Consider the following 19,613-nt stretch of genomic DNA (forward strand, 5'->3'; position numbering starts at 1 on the left):
AATTTGAACACAAAATAATAATGAAACTAAGAAACTATACAGCCTTGAACACAAAATTAAACTTACAATTGGAAATATATAAAAAAAGAAAATTAAAAATGTAACTTTTTGTATTGATTATGAATCCTAATTAAATTTTAAAATATTTGTAATAAAATTAAGAATTCTAAATCATTAAAAATAAATTAAAATAAATAAAAAATTATTGAAGATCATTAAGTCAGCAATCTTAGACAATATGGGTTCTTTTTTATAACAATTGTGACAACCATACCCGGTCTCCCCTATCTCGTTTCTCGTGTACCTAGATCAAGATCTGTCGGAGCTAATTACGAGGGAACACCTTGGAGGAGCAGCTGAACGACACGGGGAGGGAAACGGGTAGGCATAAAAGTGTTAATTCCCTGGAACGACGGGCAAAAGTGGACCAAGACAATTTTCTAACGGGGTCGTTAGGTAATCGTCGAAGAATCCACGACGCCTGAACGCCGTTACAACGGCATTTCCATAAAAATCCAATTTACGAGCGTTGGGGAACGGTGGCGATCGTCGTCGCCGCCGTTGACGACTCGGTCGTCGGGGAAAGATTCTGGACGAGTCTCGGCTACAGGGAACTTGAACGTTCGAAAGTAGTTCAACGAGCGTGCGTTAGCGCCATGTGTCGTTCGACCTGGTTCGCCGCGAGAGTAATTCATCGCGCGAGAGGGAGCTGAAATTAAAGTTTAAACGGCACTTCAGGGCCCGACCGAGTGATTCCGAGCGTGGCGGCGCGAACGAATACAGCGTCTTGTCGCTGGTACACCGACGAATCGCGTGCTTGGCCTGCTGTGAAATAAATGAAAATCGCTAAGGAAGACGTGGTTTCAACGCGGCATGTTTGCCTAAGAAGATAAATCCTGACTTCTCGCTCTACTAACGGGAACAAAACGCGCATTAAAAGGTGCAATTCTGATACACGTTTCTAATTCCACGAGAAAACGCTATCCGTGTTGCGCTGCTCGCACCGGTTAATAAATATCGTGTTCTTTTTTTTTTCTTCAATGAATCGAGAGACTGAATGGAAGTGCACGTGACGCGGTATCAGCACGATACAAAAGCAAAGTAATAAAAAGTAAAGGTTGTCTTGAAATTAGAATAAAAAAGCAACTAGTCCGCGCGTTATCATAATTACGAAAGGGAAAAAAATTCGAATTCCCGGGGATCTTCTCGTATGCTAATAGAAGGCCGACCTCGAACGGTTAAACTTTGCGCGCTAAAAACGCTGTTTTAAAATCCCTCGCGACTTTGCCGTGCCTCGTGGCTGCGTCGAATGTTTGTCGTAGCCGAGAAAAACGGAATACGCGAGAGCATGCTTCAGTGATATCACGGAGCAAAGCGGTTTCACCGTGGCAGCCTGTTTTTTTTTTTTTTTTCTCCATTTCGAAAAGACCTGCAAGCCACGGCACAGATATATTTTCCATCTTTTAATTTCGCCGTTGCCCCTCGACGTTTTCCCGTCCGACGTGCAATATTCATTCGACCGAGATCGCGAATGAACATCTTTCCACGCGAATTCCTGCCACGATACTCTAATAAATTGGCCGAATTTCGCGTTCTAAACGAGTTGCCTCGACGATTATTACGTTAGCCCCATAATTGCCCCGAAAGCTCCGTCATGCGCTCATAATTCGATCGGCAACTTTATCAACTCCGAACTTTATCAAAGTTCCCGCGAACTCGATTTCTTTCCTCTCTGCAGAAAAGACGGAACCAACTGTTTCGTGAGTTCGACCGGTGAAACGACGAGACGCGCATAACTGTTTCCTTGGTTACGTGGTTAATGCATAAGCACGAAGAAGAAGAAGAAGAAAATAATAAACCAGAAGAATATGAATAGATGTAGAGGGGAAAAAAAAGGCAACGGGAATTACGAACGTTGCGCGAAGAATATTTTCTGACCACCTAATATCATCGACCAGTACTCCTGGACGCGTTCGACCACAAACTTCGACGATCTAACGGAATACAGGTTTACCGCATTTTCCGATGCAGCGCACGAGCCTCCGGTTAGCTTAGAACGATACCACTCGCAAGAAATTTACGTTCGACGCACACCCGTGCCTGTTCACTTATGTATGCCAACGTTCGTATGCCGATACCATATAGACAATCACGTGCAGAATGCAGCAACATTTGCACGAGGGAAATTGAAACTGCATCTCCGTCAAAATCGTCATCGCGCGCATCAACGCTGAGCAAGTGCAACAGCGATGAACAAGAATCTTGGAATTCCCTCGATGCAGCCGCTGCATCGACGATGTCTCATCGTCGTCCGAAATAAATTCGGGTGCACAGAAAGGAACCAGAATCGTCGACCTTGCATTGGCCTCGCTCGATCTCGTACGAAAGTGGGAAGAAAAAAAAGGAGCATACAGCCGCTGAGAGATCTTACGGTCCTCGAGAATCCTGTTACACCGGTATTTCCCCGCTGCACCGGGATAATCTCTGTAGAACCTTCTTTTGTCGACGGTTTTTCTTTGTTCGAGCTAACTTTCCAATCGTACACCAAACAAGATGGTTGAAAGACCTGCTACATTTGCATAATTGCCCCCCTCCTTGCGACTCATTAATAGAACGATTGAAATTTGTTTGACTATTTCTATAGTTCATCCAACGAAACGAGTCACGCGATGGATGCTAGCGGCTGTTACTATTGGCTGGCAAGTGTCGAGTTCAGGGCCAACTTTCGGCGGTCCCTTGTTTGCGTAGGCGTTTAGTGGAAAGGGAAGGCGGTGAGTCTGCCCGGACACCTTTAACTCGAGTTGGCGACCGCCAGGTGGCGGCGAGATTGGTCCGTTCTCGCTGGCGGTCCCCCGGCATGAGTTCCAAAAAGCGGGATTATAGGCGTCTGGGGCAGGAACGTCTGTCCTCAGCCCCAGGACCACAAAGATGCCGTTGGGGCCTTGCAGCCAGCCCCAGCAGTAACATATGTCAACCCCTCCTCCTCGTGGTGTGGTCCGGGCACCGGTTTACCGGTGGCAAACGGGGCTCTGGCTGTGGACGTTAAGCGTTTGGTGGGATGAGCTGAGACCACGCAGGTAAGCTTGATAAAAGTCAGAGCGTCCTAGAATAAAACTCCTTACACGCCGACAAAGAGTCAAGTGTTGGGTCTTCCGTACCCGATAACAATGATTTTGAAATATATTGAGTTTGACAATTATTCCACTCCCCGCCACCTGGGTGGTGGTGGTTGCTGGGGAGTGGATAGTTAAGTTGCATATACCCTAAAGGGTGAGGTGGCAGACCTGTGCTTGTCCTCGGACGGCCAGGTTCACATTAAACTGTCCTCAGCCCCAGGACCACAAAGATGCCGTTGGGGCCTTGCAGCCAGCCCCAGCAGTGACATATGCCAACCCCTCCTCCTCGTGGTGTGGTCCGGGCACCGCTTTACCGGTGGCAAACGGGGCTCTGGCTGTGGGCATTAAGCGCCTGGTGGGTGTAGCTGGGACCATTCAGGTTAGCTTGATAAAGTAAATGCGTCCCAGAGCAAAACTCCTTACACGCCGATAAAGAGTCTAGTATTGGGTCTTCCGTACCTGAATACGATGATTTGAAACACATGAGTTGACAGTTTTTCCACTCCCCGCCACCTGGGTGGTGGTGGTTGCTGGGGAGTGGATAGTTAAGTTGCATGTACCCGAACGGGTGAGGTGGCATATCCGCGCTTGTCCTCGGACGGCCGGATTGAAAGTAAACTGTCCTCAGCCCCAATGGGCGCTAAACGCCTGGTGGGTGTAGCCGCTAACTCACTCAGGTTAGCTTGTTCGTTCCTAGACCAAAATTCCTTACACGCCGACAAAGAGTCAAGTGTTGGGTTTTCCGTACCCATGCGATGATTGGCCAGTCCATGAGCGAATTTGTCCAACCCCACTCCACTTGGAAGGATGGTAGCTGCTGGGGAGTGGCTTTTAGCGCAATTGCGCCCTTTAACACCGCCGGTATAAGTGAAAACTTGGGAAAGGCAGAGCGGGCTTTTAGCCCCACTAGGTTCACTTACACAATGATCTGTCCTGACGACAATGAGTCAAGTGTTGGGTCTTCCGTACCCGAAAACGACGATTGGCAAGCCCATGAGTGGACAGTTTATCCATACCCGCTGCCACTTGGAGGGTGGCGGCTGTTGGGGAGTGGATTTATTTTTCTATCGCAATTCGCGCCCTTTAACACCGCCGGTATAAGCGAAAGCTTGGGAATGGCAAAGAGGGTTATTAACCCCACTAGGCTCACTATAAACAATAACCTGTCCTCAGCCCTACTGACGAGTCTGGCAAACGATCCCGAGACAAAAACGCGTTTTTCTGGTCCTACAGTTGGAAAGCCAGGCGGGAAACTTAGCGTTTTTCAAATATGCACACCGCGATCATAGCAAAATTCCGTACATTTAGGGAAATCACTTTACAGCTATTATTTTTCCAAAAGAAGTAGCTTATTTTTTAGTATACAGATATCGAATTTGTATACATTTACTGACTCCGTCTCGTTGGATGGACTATAGTTGCCAGCCAGCATTCCTCGATGTGTAAAAATCATTTTTTTATTGGCATAGAGGAATAAAAATGATTGCAGACGGGGAGTATCGGTTTTCCTTCGACCACAAATTACCACGGGTGCGTTTCTTTTCTTCTCCATTCTCAGCCAGTGCCCGTGTCCGAGGTGTTCGATCGAATAGCTCGAAACGCGACACCGAGACCACTTTCTAGCATCTCGGGTTGCCTACGGGACTCTGAGGTTAGGGTTGAGCAAAGCTTCACGGTGAAAACTGGTCCCTCGACGGAGAAGACGGCCGCTCGATTCGCGTATTCTCTCCGCGTCCTATGTCGATGTCAATCTCAAGGCTTTATCCGAGTCTGGCAAACAGTACGAGCAGACTGTTCCTTGCTGAAACCTCGAGGATCCTCGTTCGTGACTGCGGCTACCATCCTCCACGTGTTTCACCTTTCTTCTCCCTTGGTATTTTTTTTTCCGACTCCTCATGAAATATCGAAGTAAAGGGTGGCAGACGTAAAACCGATCCCGAAACCTTCTCGCATCAATTTGGTTTTAGCGTTTCCAACGCGTATCTCCGAGAGGAAATTATTAGTATTCTTAGACCACTGAGAGCTTCTATTAGGAAATTGGACTCGTAGAAGAGGGAAGCGTTACGCAACGTGTTTATTTCGAGCCACCGGTAGGTCGTCCAAGCGCGCGATTAAAATTTAATCTATCATGCTTAGGCCACTTCGTAAGTCATTTACGAGGCCAGTAGTTTCGGTGATCGTAAGCCTATCGGCCAAGGTGAGAAAAAGTGTAGCGGAGAGAAAGAGAAAGGCAAGGGAACGGGAATCCTCTTATGCGTTGCAGGTATCTAGAAAAGCACGTCGTAGAATACCATATGAGGCTTAAAACCATCCGTGAAGGAATGTCATCGAATCTAACCGGTGTTTCGGCCATCTTCGATTCTACTTCGAATACTTGGATAAGAAATGAAATTGAACTGCCTGGAAACCTATTACCGACTGTTTATCATTCATTAGGCATACTTTCAAGAAGAAAATCATCCACCTTCCTCGATATCATCAAAGTTCGAGGAAGAACGTTTAAACTGAAAGCCTAACCCTAACAAGTTTGAAGTAGTAAAATATCTCGGCTAAACTCACCGAAGGGGTTGTGCTTCTGTGCGTTCCCGGCTTGGAATGCGGAAGGGAGCTGTTCTTAGGGTTGCCAGCATTGTTGCCAGAGGGTCTTTGGCTCTCCCTTCTGGAGGGTGGCGGTGGTGGATGGGACAGCGGCCTGGCCGTCGTGTTTCTCGGATGCTGCGGCCCTTGAAATTGCCCCCAGGATTGACGCGGCACGTAGCCGACGTAACCGGCGGAAACGAATTGCGCCGAGCCGTTTAGGTGAGGCGGCGCCATCACGGCCGTCTGCTGCGGCTGACCGCCGTTTCGCATTTTCCCCCTCGCCCCACTACTTTTCGCAGTTATGTCAAATCAGCACACTCGCGCGGCTCCCTCCGATATCACTAGGTCAACATTCCGCGGATGCAACTGTTACGGACCGCTCGTTGCAACTGCTTCCTTCCTACGTCTCTCATTTGATGAAACTATGATCCTCTATCCTCTGTCACGTACTCGCCTCTCGTTCCTGAAGGAATTTCTTTTTTCTACTTTCCTCTTTCCACGATAGCCTGGAATTCGAGGGGATCTGTGGAATTCCAGAACGAGACACCGTGTGAAACCGCCCGAAGGTGTATCGCATTATCGAGAGACGTCTGTCGATATTCCGAAGCGCCACTCGCAGAATTATGGATCAGCTTTGAGAAAGACGTATATATCCGTCTTTCTTTCGTGCGTCGTGGTTAACCCTTTCGCTGTTGCGCTCGGTTGCGCAGGAAAATTTGATGAGTACTTTGTTTCGAGGTCGATCAGCCTGGTAATTTTACCCCCTCGACAGTACGACCTACAAGTTATCGAACTCCATCGATACGTCGCGCATTGAATTTCGATTCTAGACACGGTTTCACCCGATCAATCTCGTTTCTAGCTGACCCAGATTATCATCGACATTGGTTCACCTATTTTTACTTAAGCTCGATCGTGATATTTTTTGCATTTTCCATGCCACCAACGTACGCTCGAAGGAGTGCTTTCTCGTGACTGGATTTACTTTTTCACGCAGAAAGACGCGTGACCTTTTCGAAAATTAATCTCATTATACTTTCATTAAATCCGGATAGATGAACAGACTTTCAGCACCTGTTGTCGGTCGATTTTCGAGAAGAGTCAAAGTTTTTTAATAACATCGCGATTAATACTTTGAAAATGTCCCTTCGGAGTAAGAAGAAAGGCTTTTTGAACTCCTGCACTTTTGCGTAACAAAGCAAGAGGAAAATTACAGTAGCTATCTGCACGGAAAATCGTCCGTTCTTCACGGCATTTTCCTTCTGGTTCTCGCCTTTTTTTTTTTTCTTAAAGTTCCTCGCATTGTGCAACACAGCCACGTAGGGTTCACAGACCCTTTGTCCTCGTTCCACGAATCATAGATTCGAACAAAAGAGTCTTGTTCGCTTTTTCGAGCAAAGGGAAAAAAGATTCGTGCGCCGGCTCGAATCAAACCACCTTCAAACGTAGCTCGCATGTTCCACCTATTATGGGAGTGGCTTTTCAAATGAACTCATCTACCGTTCCTATAAATAGAGGAGGGATACGGTTCGATCGGGAGGTACGACACAAAATGTTGCGCCTTATTTTTAAATGCATCCCTCGGTACGCTATTTCAGGTCAACTATTACTCGTAAAAGTGTCCTGATAATATTAGACGATCGATCGGATTTTCTAACAGGCTCCTTAAGTATAGAGCAGGTTTAATTGAAACGGTGGCAAGTTCAGTGCCAAACACAACACGGTGAACCGAATAAAAATAGGAACACCGATTGAAGATAATAATCTAGGTCGTCTTTCGATGCAGGCGTGATCAGATTGAGTTTCTGTTTGCACCGGTGCCACGTGAACGGGGTATCGATTCGTACATCGCCGGAGAAAAGAGAGAGTCGTCGCCTAAATGGTCGTACAGGTGAAGATCGGTAGCGTCGATCTGGCAGGCTATCGTTTCGAGGAAGTTTTCGCGTGTTGTATTCGTCTCTCGATCTCTACTTCCCCTCTACTCTAGATCGGTCGATTTAAATTCACCGAGCAAAGAGGTTTCGTCTTGATGAATATTCAGCGTAATGAGTCGACGAGGTGTTCTCGATCTATCAACGTCACCCATTGCCGATCTGCCTCGCAGATTGTCCGAGTAATGGTCTCGAAGTTCGTGAAAAGATCAAAACGAAAATAGAGGGGAAAAAATATCGATGTAATATCATACGTTATCCACGCGTCAGACTGTCTGAAACATTTTTCTTCCATCCGAATATAAATCGATCGGATCGAGGAATTATTGCACTCAGCTACGAAAAATAGAATGATCAATGGGTTGACCCATTCGATATTGGGCTCTTATTGTAAGACGATCATTAGAGGATGAGATTCTTCTTTTCTCGTTATTATTATGCGTACACCGTAATCAATTACAATTTTTAACGACCTTTACGCGAACGTTCCAAGAATGAAAAGGAAGCACAGGAAGTGTGCAACGGGTTGAACCGAAGTTACGTCGAGCGATAACGGAAGCAAAGAGACGGACGAAAGAAATCATCGATAGAGATAGATCGATCGAGAGGAGAGAATAGACACGTCACTTGATTGGTGATCACGCAACCGATTCGACACGCTCGAATAAGTTTCAGGGTGGCAGCTTCCGGCGGAAGTGTGCGTCGAAGATCGAGTTCGCTGCACTATCGATGATCACGGTACGGCTCTAAATCACCGAGCCGAACGGTGATTAACTCGGGGTCTCGAGATAATCCCCGATCGAAGAGAAAGAAGAAGCGGTTGCGGTCGTTGCGCTTTTCCCAGTTTTACGATCGGAAGCACCTTGCGCCATTCGTTACGCTCCTTTCCTTTTTCCTCTGTCATATTTTCCGTAACTGTGATCGCGAAACGTTCTCCTTCCCTCCACTCCCTTTCCTTTTGTTCCCAGATAAATAGGATTTCCATTATTTCAACTAATTTTGCTCAATTTCGTTCCAAATCATCAGGAATCCTCCCGTTGCACGCACAGTACTAAATCACGCTCGTTTTCAGTGTAACGAGTGTGCTCCTCGATGGAAACAGCCGACCATGACCAGACGTATCACAGAGCACGAATATAGGTGCATTGAACCGGGGGCGCCTAATTGCCCAGCGTCTGTAAACTTACATAACGCGACACACAGATTGCGCAAACTATCCCAAGTATTTTTCGTCTGGACGTTTCACTCGCGGCACGCGAAATGCTGTCGAAACAAAGTTCGTGTCGAAAGTTTAAGGAATCGGTACGAAGCCGAGCAAAACAGTCTCCCCTGATGCGCGAACCGATTAATTGAAAGTTTAAACGACTACGCGCTATCTACACCGTGGGGGATCCTTGTCGGTAGGCAGTGGCGGCTCGGGTATAGGGACTCCCTATTACCGATAACAATTAATGAGTCCTTTTTTCTTTAATTCTTTCTTTATACTTGTACAATGTATAATCCTTAAGCTTAATGTCAGTAGACATCCCTCGGTTTATGAAAAAGATACAAAAATCTTTGTATGGTACTGTGCGCTTCACAGTTCCAGCGGCATGGTGTTTGACCGTGTGCGCATGCGCACATAGGAAGCTGCGCGCGAAGCTGCGCGGAAGAGAGTGCACTGTCGCTCCCACAGTGCCGGTTTTTTAAAACAAAGGCTACAAATTTTCTGGAGCAACATCGTCAACGGTTTTAGCCACTTAGGCCAGACCGGTACCCGTAAGATCACCGAAGTCAAGCTAAGTGGGCACGGTTTCGCCAAAAGATGGGTTACCGTGTGCTGTTGGCAACGAATAAGCGGATAGAGAATATGAATAAAAATGAATAAAGCGAAAATGTATATGAATGGAATGGAAAAAATAAGAGTATGACCACAAATATAAAAAAGAAGTAAAGAAATGAGAAATGGAAAAACTATGTATATATAATGGTACTAGAAGAATTTAAAAAAGGCCGCTGATTTTCGTTGGGCAATATGGGGGGAACCCCCCTTACTGAACGCCATCTTGGGCTACGCCCAAGTAAAGCCTATTTGTAATGTAATGTAATGGAGCAGCACCCCCACTAATTTTAGCTACGAGCCGCCATTGTTGCTAGGAGAATAATTTTCAACCTATTCGTTAATCCAGAAGGAAAAATCGTTCGACGAGCATTTACCAAGTCGGGAATAATTACTTTCGCGACGTTTCACGAGCTCCAATCGGGGGGAAGAGAACTCTCATTTTCGGTCGCGCATCGCGAAACCTCCTGGCCTTTGTCCTTGCCGCGAAGCAGTGAAAACGTGAGAGTGCGTGAGAGAAATACAAAAGAAAGGATGCGTTACGCGTCCCACGAAGTGGGGATAATTGCACGATTTGCTTAGAATTAATCATCCGGCGAAATTCAGGGAGAGTTTCCAGCTAAACTTCACATTCCAGAGAATATCAGGAAATAGTGAAAAATGAAATATCCATGAAACAACTGTAGAATGTTTGGGTTGAATGATAGTTGAATTGACTGAGGTTTTGAATGAAGAGCGTTTGGACCGAGTGACAGTTCTTCTGAACGAAAATGCATGCATGATAAAAGTGATATCATAATCGAAAATTGGCAAGAGTGTAAATGCGTGTATAAAGGACGACCCAGGAACGAGCTACATGCGTCACTCATGTGTCTTGTAACCCTTTAAACACGCATGTTTCATAGCAGCTGTATTTCATAGATATTTCCTTTTTCACCATTCCCTTGCTTGATATTGTTGCGACGGCGAAAAGCTGTTGTTTTTTGAGTATAAGAAACAAGGGCGAAGTAAAAATGTCGAAGACTAAAAGAGCGAATATCGAGGACTGTAAGAGTCAGGGACAAAGGGCGATTATAAACACAGGGTGTCCCAGAACTGGGGTAGGACAGGGGGAGGGATGATTGCTGAAGTCATCTCTCTCGCTAAAGGCGCGCTCTGATTGGCCAGTGTTTTTCGTTAATAACTCGAAAACAAAGCCTTAACCAACATTTTGGCAAAGGAGAAAGTTGTTTAGATGACCTCGGCAATCATCCCTTCACGGATCTTACCCCAGTGTTAGGACACCCTGACTATTTGAATAATATTCCCTCCAGTAGCTTCGTACTCGACGACTTCTCGAGACCTTTTCATTTAAATATCGCGCGATTGTCCAGGTACTCAAACAATTGGTACTCCGTATCCGCGCTATCGAAAGGGGTAATTTTTTTGTGATGGAAAAACGACAATTTTTCAAGCAAGGAAATGATGATAAAATGAAATAACGCTGCTATGAAACATCCGTGTTTAAAGGGTTATAAAACACGTGGGTGACGCATGTAGCTTGTTCCTGGGTCGTCCGTTACTCGGAATAATTGGGCCTTGGCTGGCTGCACGTGCGTTCAGCTGATGCACGCGTTTTCCTGGCCACAGGTTGGTATTCAATAGGCGATCGTTGATCGTTAATCGTGACGCGTAGGCGGATACGAAAGCGTTGCTTTATTAGGGTACCAACGTGCCGTGGGATTGGCCGTAGCCCTGTAAACGTTGCCTTTTTACGTCGCGCAGCTACGAAGCGGGAAAGGAATACACCTCGTGCACGAGCTCGGTTCGTAGAACAAGGAGAAACGTGACTGTTTCCATTCGCGAAAGGACGATTCCGAGACACCGAAAAAAGCGGAGCAAATACCGTGGACGATCTAGCACTTTTCACGGTTAAGTAGATTTACGCGTTCGCCACCAGACGCACTTTCTACCATTCCCCATGGGCGTGCTATTATGTGGAAACGGGGAACCATTATAGTTTTTTTCTTAACACCTTTCACGTGGAACTCACACTGGTGAAATTAATTCTGAACACTGAATAAAAATATTCTTTATTTCATATTTGTGCATATTTGATACCGTAATATTTTTATTGTAATCTATAATGTTTATTCTTAATATTTTCATATAATTTAGTTTGTAAATGTTTGAAAATTTTAATTAAAAAAAATCTAAACTGTGTTGTTATTTTTGTTTTTGCGCCTGGCAACACGAAACGTAGCCAATCACAGGATGAAAGGATATCCAACGCAATATTAATTTTTTTCTACCTCCTTTGATGTGTTGAAATTGTAATTTTTATTGTATATTAAAAGTATGGCTATAAATGGTCCTTTTATTGATTTTTTTATATAAACGACGCCTCAAAATTAGAAAATAAAATATAAATGATTATATATTAAATAATTTGAAATAAATGCGAAATTTAAATAAAAATTTAAAAGTGTCCCGAATTAATTCCACTAACTTATCTTCCCTCGGGACAGAAAATCACGAAAGAATCGTCTTTGATTGCCATCCGTCAAATCCATAAACGACGAAAAAGCTTCGTCGAGCGAGTTTACAAAGAAACGCTGGAAAGCATCAAAGTACCGCGCGAAACTTTCGTCAAAGAAATTCTCATTTAAGCTGAAAATCGTTCCATTTCTTCAGCAACTCGGAGATGAGACATTAAGGGACACATTTCGTCGTTACAATGGAGGAAAATCGCACGAGTCGGACGCGTACGGTTCGCGTCCGCGCTTCTCTCCGGAGAAGAAAGAGGTACTTTCCCGAATTGGACGGAGCGTGGAACTGGAAAAAAGAGAGGCGGAAAAATTCCGAGCGTGCCAGATAGAGTGTATCTCGTTCTTCCTTCTTTCGGCCGCGAAAACGTGGTCGCTGTCTAATCCTCTTAATCGTTCTCTTAACGCGGGGCCTCCGGTCTGTTCGAACAGGTGAGCCGACCAGACAGGGACGGAAATGGAGGCCTTTCTAGCGAAACGATGGAAAAACGGTAGACGGAATCGGCTGCTTTCCAGCGAAACTCGGGCATTCTTTCGAACGGTGCCGTTTCATGGGGCGGAAAGGAGGAGGAAGATTAGCAACTTTCATTACGAGCACGCGCGTTCGCGCTGAATTTCACGGTTTACGGAAATTTTTCATTTTTCCCCCTGGCTCGCGTTTACGAGGAGGCGTTGTGTAACTTTTGAACGGCAACTGGTGTAACGGTAACGTCCTGCGTGCCGCCTTCGAATAAGTATCGCGATTAGAATGAACGGAGGTGCAGCCGGTGCACTCGGGACGAGCGATCGAATCGACGCGTAACCGAGGGAAATTGAACTAGGAACAAACGCAGCTTTCTCCCGTCGTTTTGACGAAATAACAATCCGCCGACCTGCCCTCTGATCGTCCGCAGGGATCATCAAAGTGCTCGATATAATATAATTAGGGATCGATTAGGGATCGATGAATACCAATGCTATTCAATCGAAAATGAATTTTTCTTTTTAATTGCATTCCCAAGCTCGTGTATGGTTGAATTCTATTTTAACAAAGCAGAGAAATAAATTGAATGTGGAGGCAATTTAAGACTGAAACTAACAAATTTCGAACCAAACATTGCTAATCTTGCCAAGCGTCATCAAGCACATCCTTTTCATTGATTTATGTAAAAATTTGTCGAAAATCAAATAAGTTTTTTTTCTTTTTCAACATTTTTTTATAGAGGGGGTCAATAAGAGAATTTGACGGTCCCTGCGCTAACCTTTATCGATTCGATATCGTACGTAATTCCCGACCAATTGGTCTATGCCGAACAAAAGAACCGACGGGCCGCTGCAAAACGAACGAACGGGAAATAATTGTCGAACGTTTGTGTTTGCAATTGCATCGAGACGAGTGTTTGCTCGATTATCGAAGAACGAGCATCGTTCGAGTACACGTGGCTCGTTAAACACCTGGTACACGGAGCGACATCGATCACGCGTTTTCCCTCCGTCGATCCGAATCCTTTCCGAACGATCCTCGTTGTTCCAGGAACAATGTTACCAAGGGTTTTCAACGGTTTGAACTACATTTCCTGCCCCAGGAAACATTCTAATGAAGAAGGAAAAAAAGGGAACGCGTACACGGTAACACGGGCGCTCACGGATACATAGGTATCTGGCGATAAAAAGAATATCGGTCAGTGACTTTCGCTCGGACGGTTGTAGCACGAAGAAGATCGTTTACTAATCTATCCGTATCCAGTCTAATTGCTATATAAGTCAATTCTCCTTTGTACACGAAACAGAGAATCAATCTAGATTCCATGGTTATGAATGTACCGAAATGGTACTTTGATCTTTTTTTAGTGGGTAAGGCACTACCCGGAATTATTTGGCGTGGGTGGTACCACACTGCCCGGGCTCCCCTTAGAATAGAGCGACAAGGGGACCAAAAAAAAAACAAAAAGAAAAAAGAAAATATGGCACTTCGATCAAATTGTGACAAGTTTCTCGCCTGTAAATTTTGTCGACTAAGTTATTCGATAACTAAACAGTATTTTGCATCGCAAGTCTGTATCGGCCAATTAACAGGAGTTCGCGAAACGCCGAATTTATATAACGCGCCGTGGCCAGGTCGATCCCTTTTCTCTTTCCGCGAGGTGCTAGTGAAAGTAACCGAGCTGCGTCGAGCGGATAACCGGCGACGGATAGGCGATAAAGCGATCGCCTCCAACGAAACTCGTTTCTCCTTGCGCCGCGATAGCGGGCATTATAGGAAAGAAAAACTTGAAAAGTTCGTAGACACGAGTGGAAGCGTCGTTTATCGCTTTTTCCGCGGGTCACCGGTTCTCTGCAGGCACATTTTTCTTCGGTACTCGAACGAGAGTCAACGACCGTCGCGTATTTCTACGGCTCCTTTGTTCCCGATGCACCAGGACAAGGCTGTTTTTGCATTGCTAAACGGGACAATCTCTTCGTTTAGATTAAAAACCGCGCACAGAAGGATTCTCGAATAATTTTCCGGCTAATTAGCGGCTGGAAGGAGAGCTCTTCGTTCCTTCAAACGGGCCAACGTAACGACCACTTTCACTCATTTCCACGGACGATTCTCCTTCGTTCTATTTCTTTTTCGAATGAAAACTCACACATTCACGTGGAGTCATAAATAGAGTTGTGCGAGTATTCGTGATTTACAAGCCGAGCTGAACTCGCGCGCTTCAATTTGCCGAATTATTCGAAATCGACCAACTACTAGAATACTACTAGAGCTACTAGAATATTCGAGTAGTTCGATTTTGTTTCAAACAGTTCGTCGATTTCGAGTAATTCGGCAAATTCAAGCACTCGACTCGGCTCGGCTCGGCTCGACCGATCGATCATTCTTTGACTCCAAATTCGAGTACTCGTAATTTACAAGCCGAGCTGAACTCGCTTCGATTGTTCGAGCCGAGCCGAACGCTTGAATTTGCCGAATTATTCGAAATCGACCAACCGTTTGAAACAAAAGCGAGCTACTCGAAACTTCGATTTACTTGAAGATGAATTTTCAGCTCGAATATTCGAGTGGCTCGCTTTTGTTTCAAGCAGTTCGTCGATTTCGGGTAAATCGGCAAATTCAAGCGCTCGGCTCGGCTCGATCGACCGATCATTCTTTGACTCGAAATTCGAATACTCGAATAAATCGAGTACTAATCTTCTCACGTTTTCACAGCTTTAGGTATGCTTTCCTTTGCCGATCGTTTCGCGATCTTCCATCGAAGAACGATAATTATTTCCAGCATTATTTCCGTCTCGTTTTCTCTCGAAAGAAGAAGCAGCTAGCAGACTATTTTATGCTCTAAATATTCCACGATACAGGAGAGAATTAACCTACCGTGCCCGAAAGCACGCTACCTTACTTATCCTGACGAGCACGTCCTGTCTCTGGGACACGTCGGCTCGTTTAACCCGTTCTCCCGCGGAAACAATTACTAGCCATTCGTTTCCTGATGGAACGAACGACGCGTCGTGCCGATACCAACGGCGATACGTTCGCGGAAACGTTTCGCAAAACCGTGGCGATACGATTGAAACGATCGCAAGCGGTACGGTTTTCGAGGAATCGTACGCGCGACAGCGAAAGGGTTAACGTGCTGCGACCGATTCGAGGGCGCAGCAAACGATGCTGACATTTAAATGTCAGGAGGAGCGCGCAATACGCTCGACAAAATTCTCCGCGCCGTTTCAGGACGTTCCTCGTCCGAATCGCGGAAGAGACGCGGCGAGGAAAACGCGTTTCGACAAGCGTGAAACCGAGGCAGGATGACTCGTTAATGCCAATAAATCGTCCTCGTCACGAGGGCAGTGTTATCGTCGGTGACGCAGGATAATCAAGCTCGATCAGCCGTCCTGATAACATATGTTTCCCGCGATCGAAGGGCTGTCGCTGGAACACGCGCGTTTATCGAGCCGATAACCCTTCTGGTTTTACCAGGAACTCTGTACTGCTTCGAATGTCTCGCTCTGGCGTTCTACATCCCTCGGGCTCTCTTTCCCCGTCGAATATTGTACCTGGAAGCGTCGTTGCATCGATCGAGAAATCGTTTAATCTGGCTCTCTATTTCGAATACACGAGCACTTTTCGCGAGTCGAGCCACGATCTATTCATACAATCATCGTGGATCACTGGACACCAACGAACACTGAACCAATTTCCCTGGATCACAGCACTCCTCGTCGTTTCTCTGCTGCACCCATTTCGCGATGAAAACCAATCGTGCCTCACATTTTCGCCGACTGAAAATTCTCGGTTACACACTCGGGGAACGTACGGACGCGAAGTCGCTGGAATAGCGGAGAAGTGGAAGGTTTCGCAGCCAGAACGACTGGCTGACTGACCGGTTGCTTGTCAGTTATTGTCCGCGGTTGCTTTCCAACTGACACGCGGTGTAGCCGCGCGAGGAAAGGCTGCTCGCAGCTCGCCCGTGGGACATTAAACGGCCAGCGGAGTAGGGGAATCTGGAAGTGAACGGTTGCCGGACGATACGGACACCCGATAGATGGGATAAACTCGTTGCCTCGAGTGTGACTGGAGAACGGATATCTAAACTCGACCTCTCGCTCGACTTTCGTGAAGGAAAACCTTGGCGAGCGACGATTGTTTGCAGACTAGCCTTAACAGGAACGCTTGTAAATACAGAGTTTTGCTTCGAATTTCCTTGATAATCAGGAAGAGATTACGAAACGCGGTTACGAGAGTAGCTGGCTTCCAAAGTTAACCTTCGGTATCGTTGAAATAATTCTTATTGTTGCGGTTCGGTCTTCTTGGTCCTTCGAGGGAGAAGAAAGAGCGAATGAGAGAAAGTGGCTTTCGAACGAGTCGAACTGGTCCGATTTCGTATCTGGACGATCGATTGCCGAGTTTGAAGCTCGGTAAAGCATGCCTTGGTCGGTCAACGTGTAATTTCGTAATCATTGTCATCGTGGCTCGGCCAGCCACAACCTTTTCAAGGACTCGAAGGAGAGACAGTCTCCTCCCCGTATCGCGTGTCCCATTATCGTTTCGATCAAGGTTGACACGCTTATGAATATTCCCTCGTTCGGGTCTCTTCGAATCCGAACGAACCGGACACATTTTGCGTCACGAGGAAGCTGTCTCGTTCGTTGGGACACAGATTCGTAGAAGAGATCGCCAGGAGGATAATCGAAAGGAATCTGGGGAAAATAGAGGTCGGAGGATCTAAGGGTCTTCTGGGTTGCAGATGGCTGATCTTATCCACTGCGCTGCCATCAACCCGGAAATCTCATAGGAAATTTACAAAGCAGGGGTTTTGCAATCGGAATTTATCTGAACACCGATGATTCCTTCTTCCGGAAAAGAGTCACCCCAAAAACACACGTTTTCTCCCACTCGAATTCCAAATCGAACTGTGCCAATCAATATAATGGTACATTAATCTCAGAAAATGTTTAAGTTGAGCATAAATTTTTGTCACCATAGGAGAACTTATCCTTCAGTCAGAAATTGCGGAAATCATATCTGATTCTATAAAGAATTAGTTCTATCGAAAAAACGAAAGAGACCTTTTTTGTGCAGAATTTTAAGACAAACAACTTTTGTCTGAAACATTCTATCGTATCTACATTTGTTTTCGAGACATTCAATGAGGGTAGTTTTAAATATTAAACAACCCTTCAAATACTAAACAACAGTTGACTAATTCTAGTAAAATCCCCACTGTTATCAAAGAAGTATTGACCTTTTTTTTGTGTATACACTGCTTGGACAATATTGAGAATAGTGAGAATTTAATCACTAGTTCAAAACTACTCCTATGCTGAACTTAAATTTTTTCTGAGATTAACAGTAGGTTTAAGGGACCTAGAATTTTGACGGATTTCGGACTTCATTTATACAATCCTATCAAATTTAATTAACTTATATTGAGTCCGTTAAGATCGTAATTGTTTTTTTTTTTTTTAAAGAAAATACCCGGTTTCCTTTAGCCGTCAATTTGACGGGTGTCCGTAAAGATAGGTATACAAAAATATCCGTAAACCTAGTGTTAATGTACCATCATATAGAATTGATTGACACACAGTTCGATTTGAAATTCGAGTGGGAAAAAATGGGCGAAATTTGAGGTGACTCTGCAAAACGGGGCGAGTTGCATTAATCGAAAATAAAATCAGCATCTGCGTTTACCACATATTTTCCTGGTAATTATGCTTCAAAGCGAGCCAGCCACGTAACCCGCGATAACTGGATCACAAAACTGAAACGATGCAATTTTACGGCACGATGCTTCCTCCTCGTCGCTCTGCCTCGCGCTAAGAACCGACGATACCTCCCCCGGCTTTTTTCAGTTAACAAGCCACGCGACAAAAAGAAGCGGTAATCGCATTCCTATGTAAATCGTTGGGAAATCGCTGGTTCGCGTGCAAAAAAAAAAAAAAAAAGGAGAAGAACCGTCGACGATCCAAAGCTGTGGCGTTAACTGGGACGCGAACTTTGAAAGCATAACAGCGTGTAATCGGAGGAACAGAGCGGAAGGGAGATACCAAAGCAGATGAAGTTTTCCGCGATACTTTCCTCGCGGGTAGACGGATTTTCACTATCACGCGACGAATTACTCTACTAACACCGATCCCCACGAACGCGTTACTCGGGATTAAAATGCACGGGGATTAGCGCTGCAATTTCACCATTGGCTGGCTACTTTCTTTCCGCGATTCCTCGGTATTACACGTAATAATTACGCAGCGATCACGGTGCTGATAAACCGTGTTACGATTATAATTACACGCAAAACTTTCGAAATGGACTGTGTCGAAATTCGGTTGGGGGAAGTTGCCAAAATCGTACTGGTTTCCTAAATCGTACCACATTCAAATTTCGCTTAATGTTGAATGGCGACGCCAGCTAGCAACATCTTTTATAAGCTAAGACCTTAAATAGCGTTCTAACAAATTTGAAAGAGCAGGTCAGCCTAATGTAAAATTTGAATCATGTCGCGCTTTTAAAAATAATTTAATGATATTTATTTTTACATACATATAAGCCTACATTTTTATGCACCTTTAAATTAAATAAAACAAAATTATAAAAGAACCGGTGAGTGGCCTAAATTGTACTGCAGCGTAGTTTCTCAAATCGTACCAGTACGATTTAAGCAATTGATCAATATTTTAGATATTTTTTTTTAGGTCATAGCTATGTCAAAAAGAAAGTACCGACAGTGGAGTGCAGAAAACATGAATAAAGCTATTGAGGCCTATAACAATAAAAAATATTTCTGTATCGCTTAATGAAGAGGAGTGGTTCTGCAGTTTGTGTGAAGAAGTTCAACTTGAAAATATGAAACAACGTTTAAGGGTAATGAGACCTGTGCTCAATGTTAAATAAAATCAATTTATTATTGATAACTCAGAGATAGAAACCAATCAGTACGATTTTGTACCTTTGCATCATATTTTTACTAATTCATGTAAGATATAACAACTGTATTCAAAATGCAGTTAACGTTGTCCACAGATTATTTAAATGATATTTTATAAAATTGCTCAGCTAAATTCTCAAACATACCATAGCTTCATATTATGAATAATATCTTAACTTTCCCCTATGATTTATTAAAAGGCTTCTATTTTAAATATCTCTGTTCCTGCGTCGAAATTTTTTTACTGTTATCCCTCGACT

At 44.8% G+C, this 19,613-nt stretch overlaps 1 protein-coding gene across 5 annotated transcripts in view; it reads right to left on the reverse strand.

The window, feature by feature from the left end:
- Positions 1-19,613, reverse strand: part of GckIII (Germinal centre kinase III) — a 96,416-nt gene that overhangs the window by 27,591 nt on the left and 49,212 nt on the right. Inside the window, exons 1-2 of one of the 5 annotated variants that reach the window (XM_034322129.2) lie at positions 15,986-16,362; positions 5,676-6,159 (exon numbers count right to left, since the gene is read on the reverse strand). The exons of 3 other annotated variants lie outside the window; for them this stretch is intronic. In XM_034322129.2, the coding sequence (XP_034178020.1) occupies positions 5,676-5,966 (291 nt within the window). In that variant the 5' untranslated portion in view covers positions 5,967-6,159; positions 15,986-16,362. Of the gene's footprint in view, positions 1-5,675; positions 6,220-15,985; positions 16,363-19,613 lie in introns of those variants that run through there. One more of the 5 variants, XM_034322128.2, reaches the window with a different exon arrangement.

This window comes from Osmia lignaria, chromosome 4 (assembly GCF_051020975.1).
Source record: "Osmia lignaria lignaria isolate PbOS001 chromosome 4, iyOsmLign1, whole genome shotgun sequence".
NCBI lineage: Eukaryota > Metazoa > Arthropoda > Insecta > Hymenoptera > Megachilidae > Osmia > Osmia lignaria.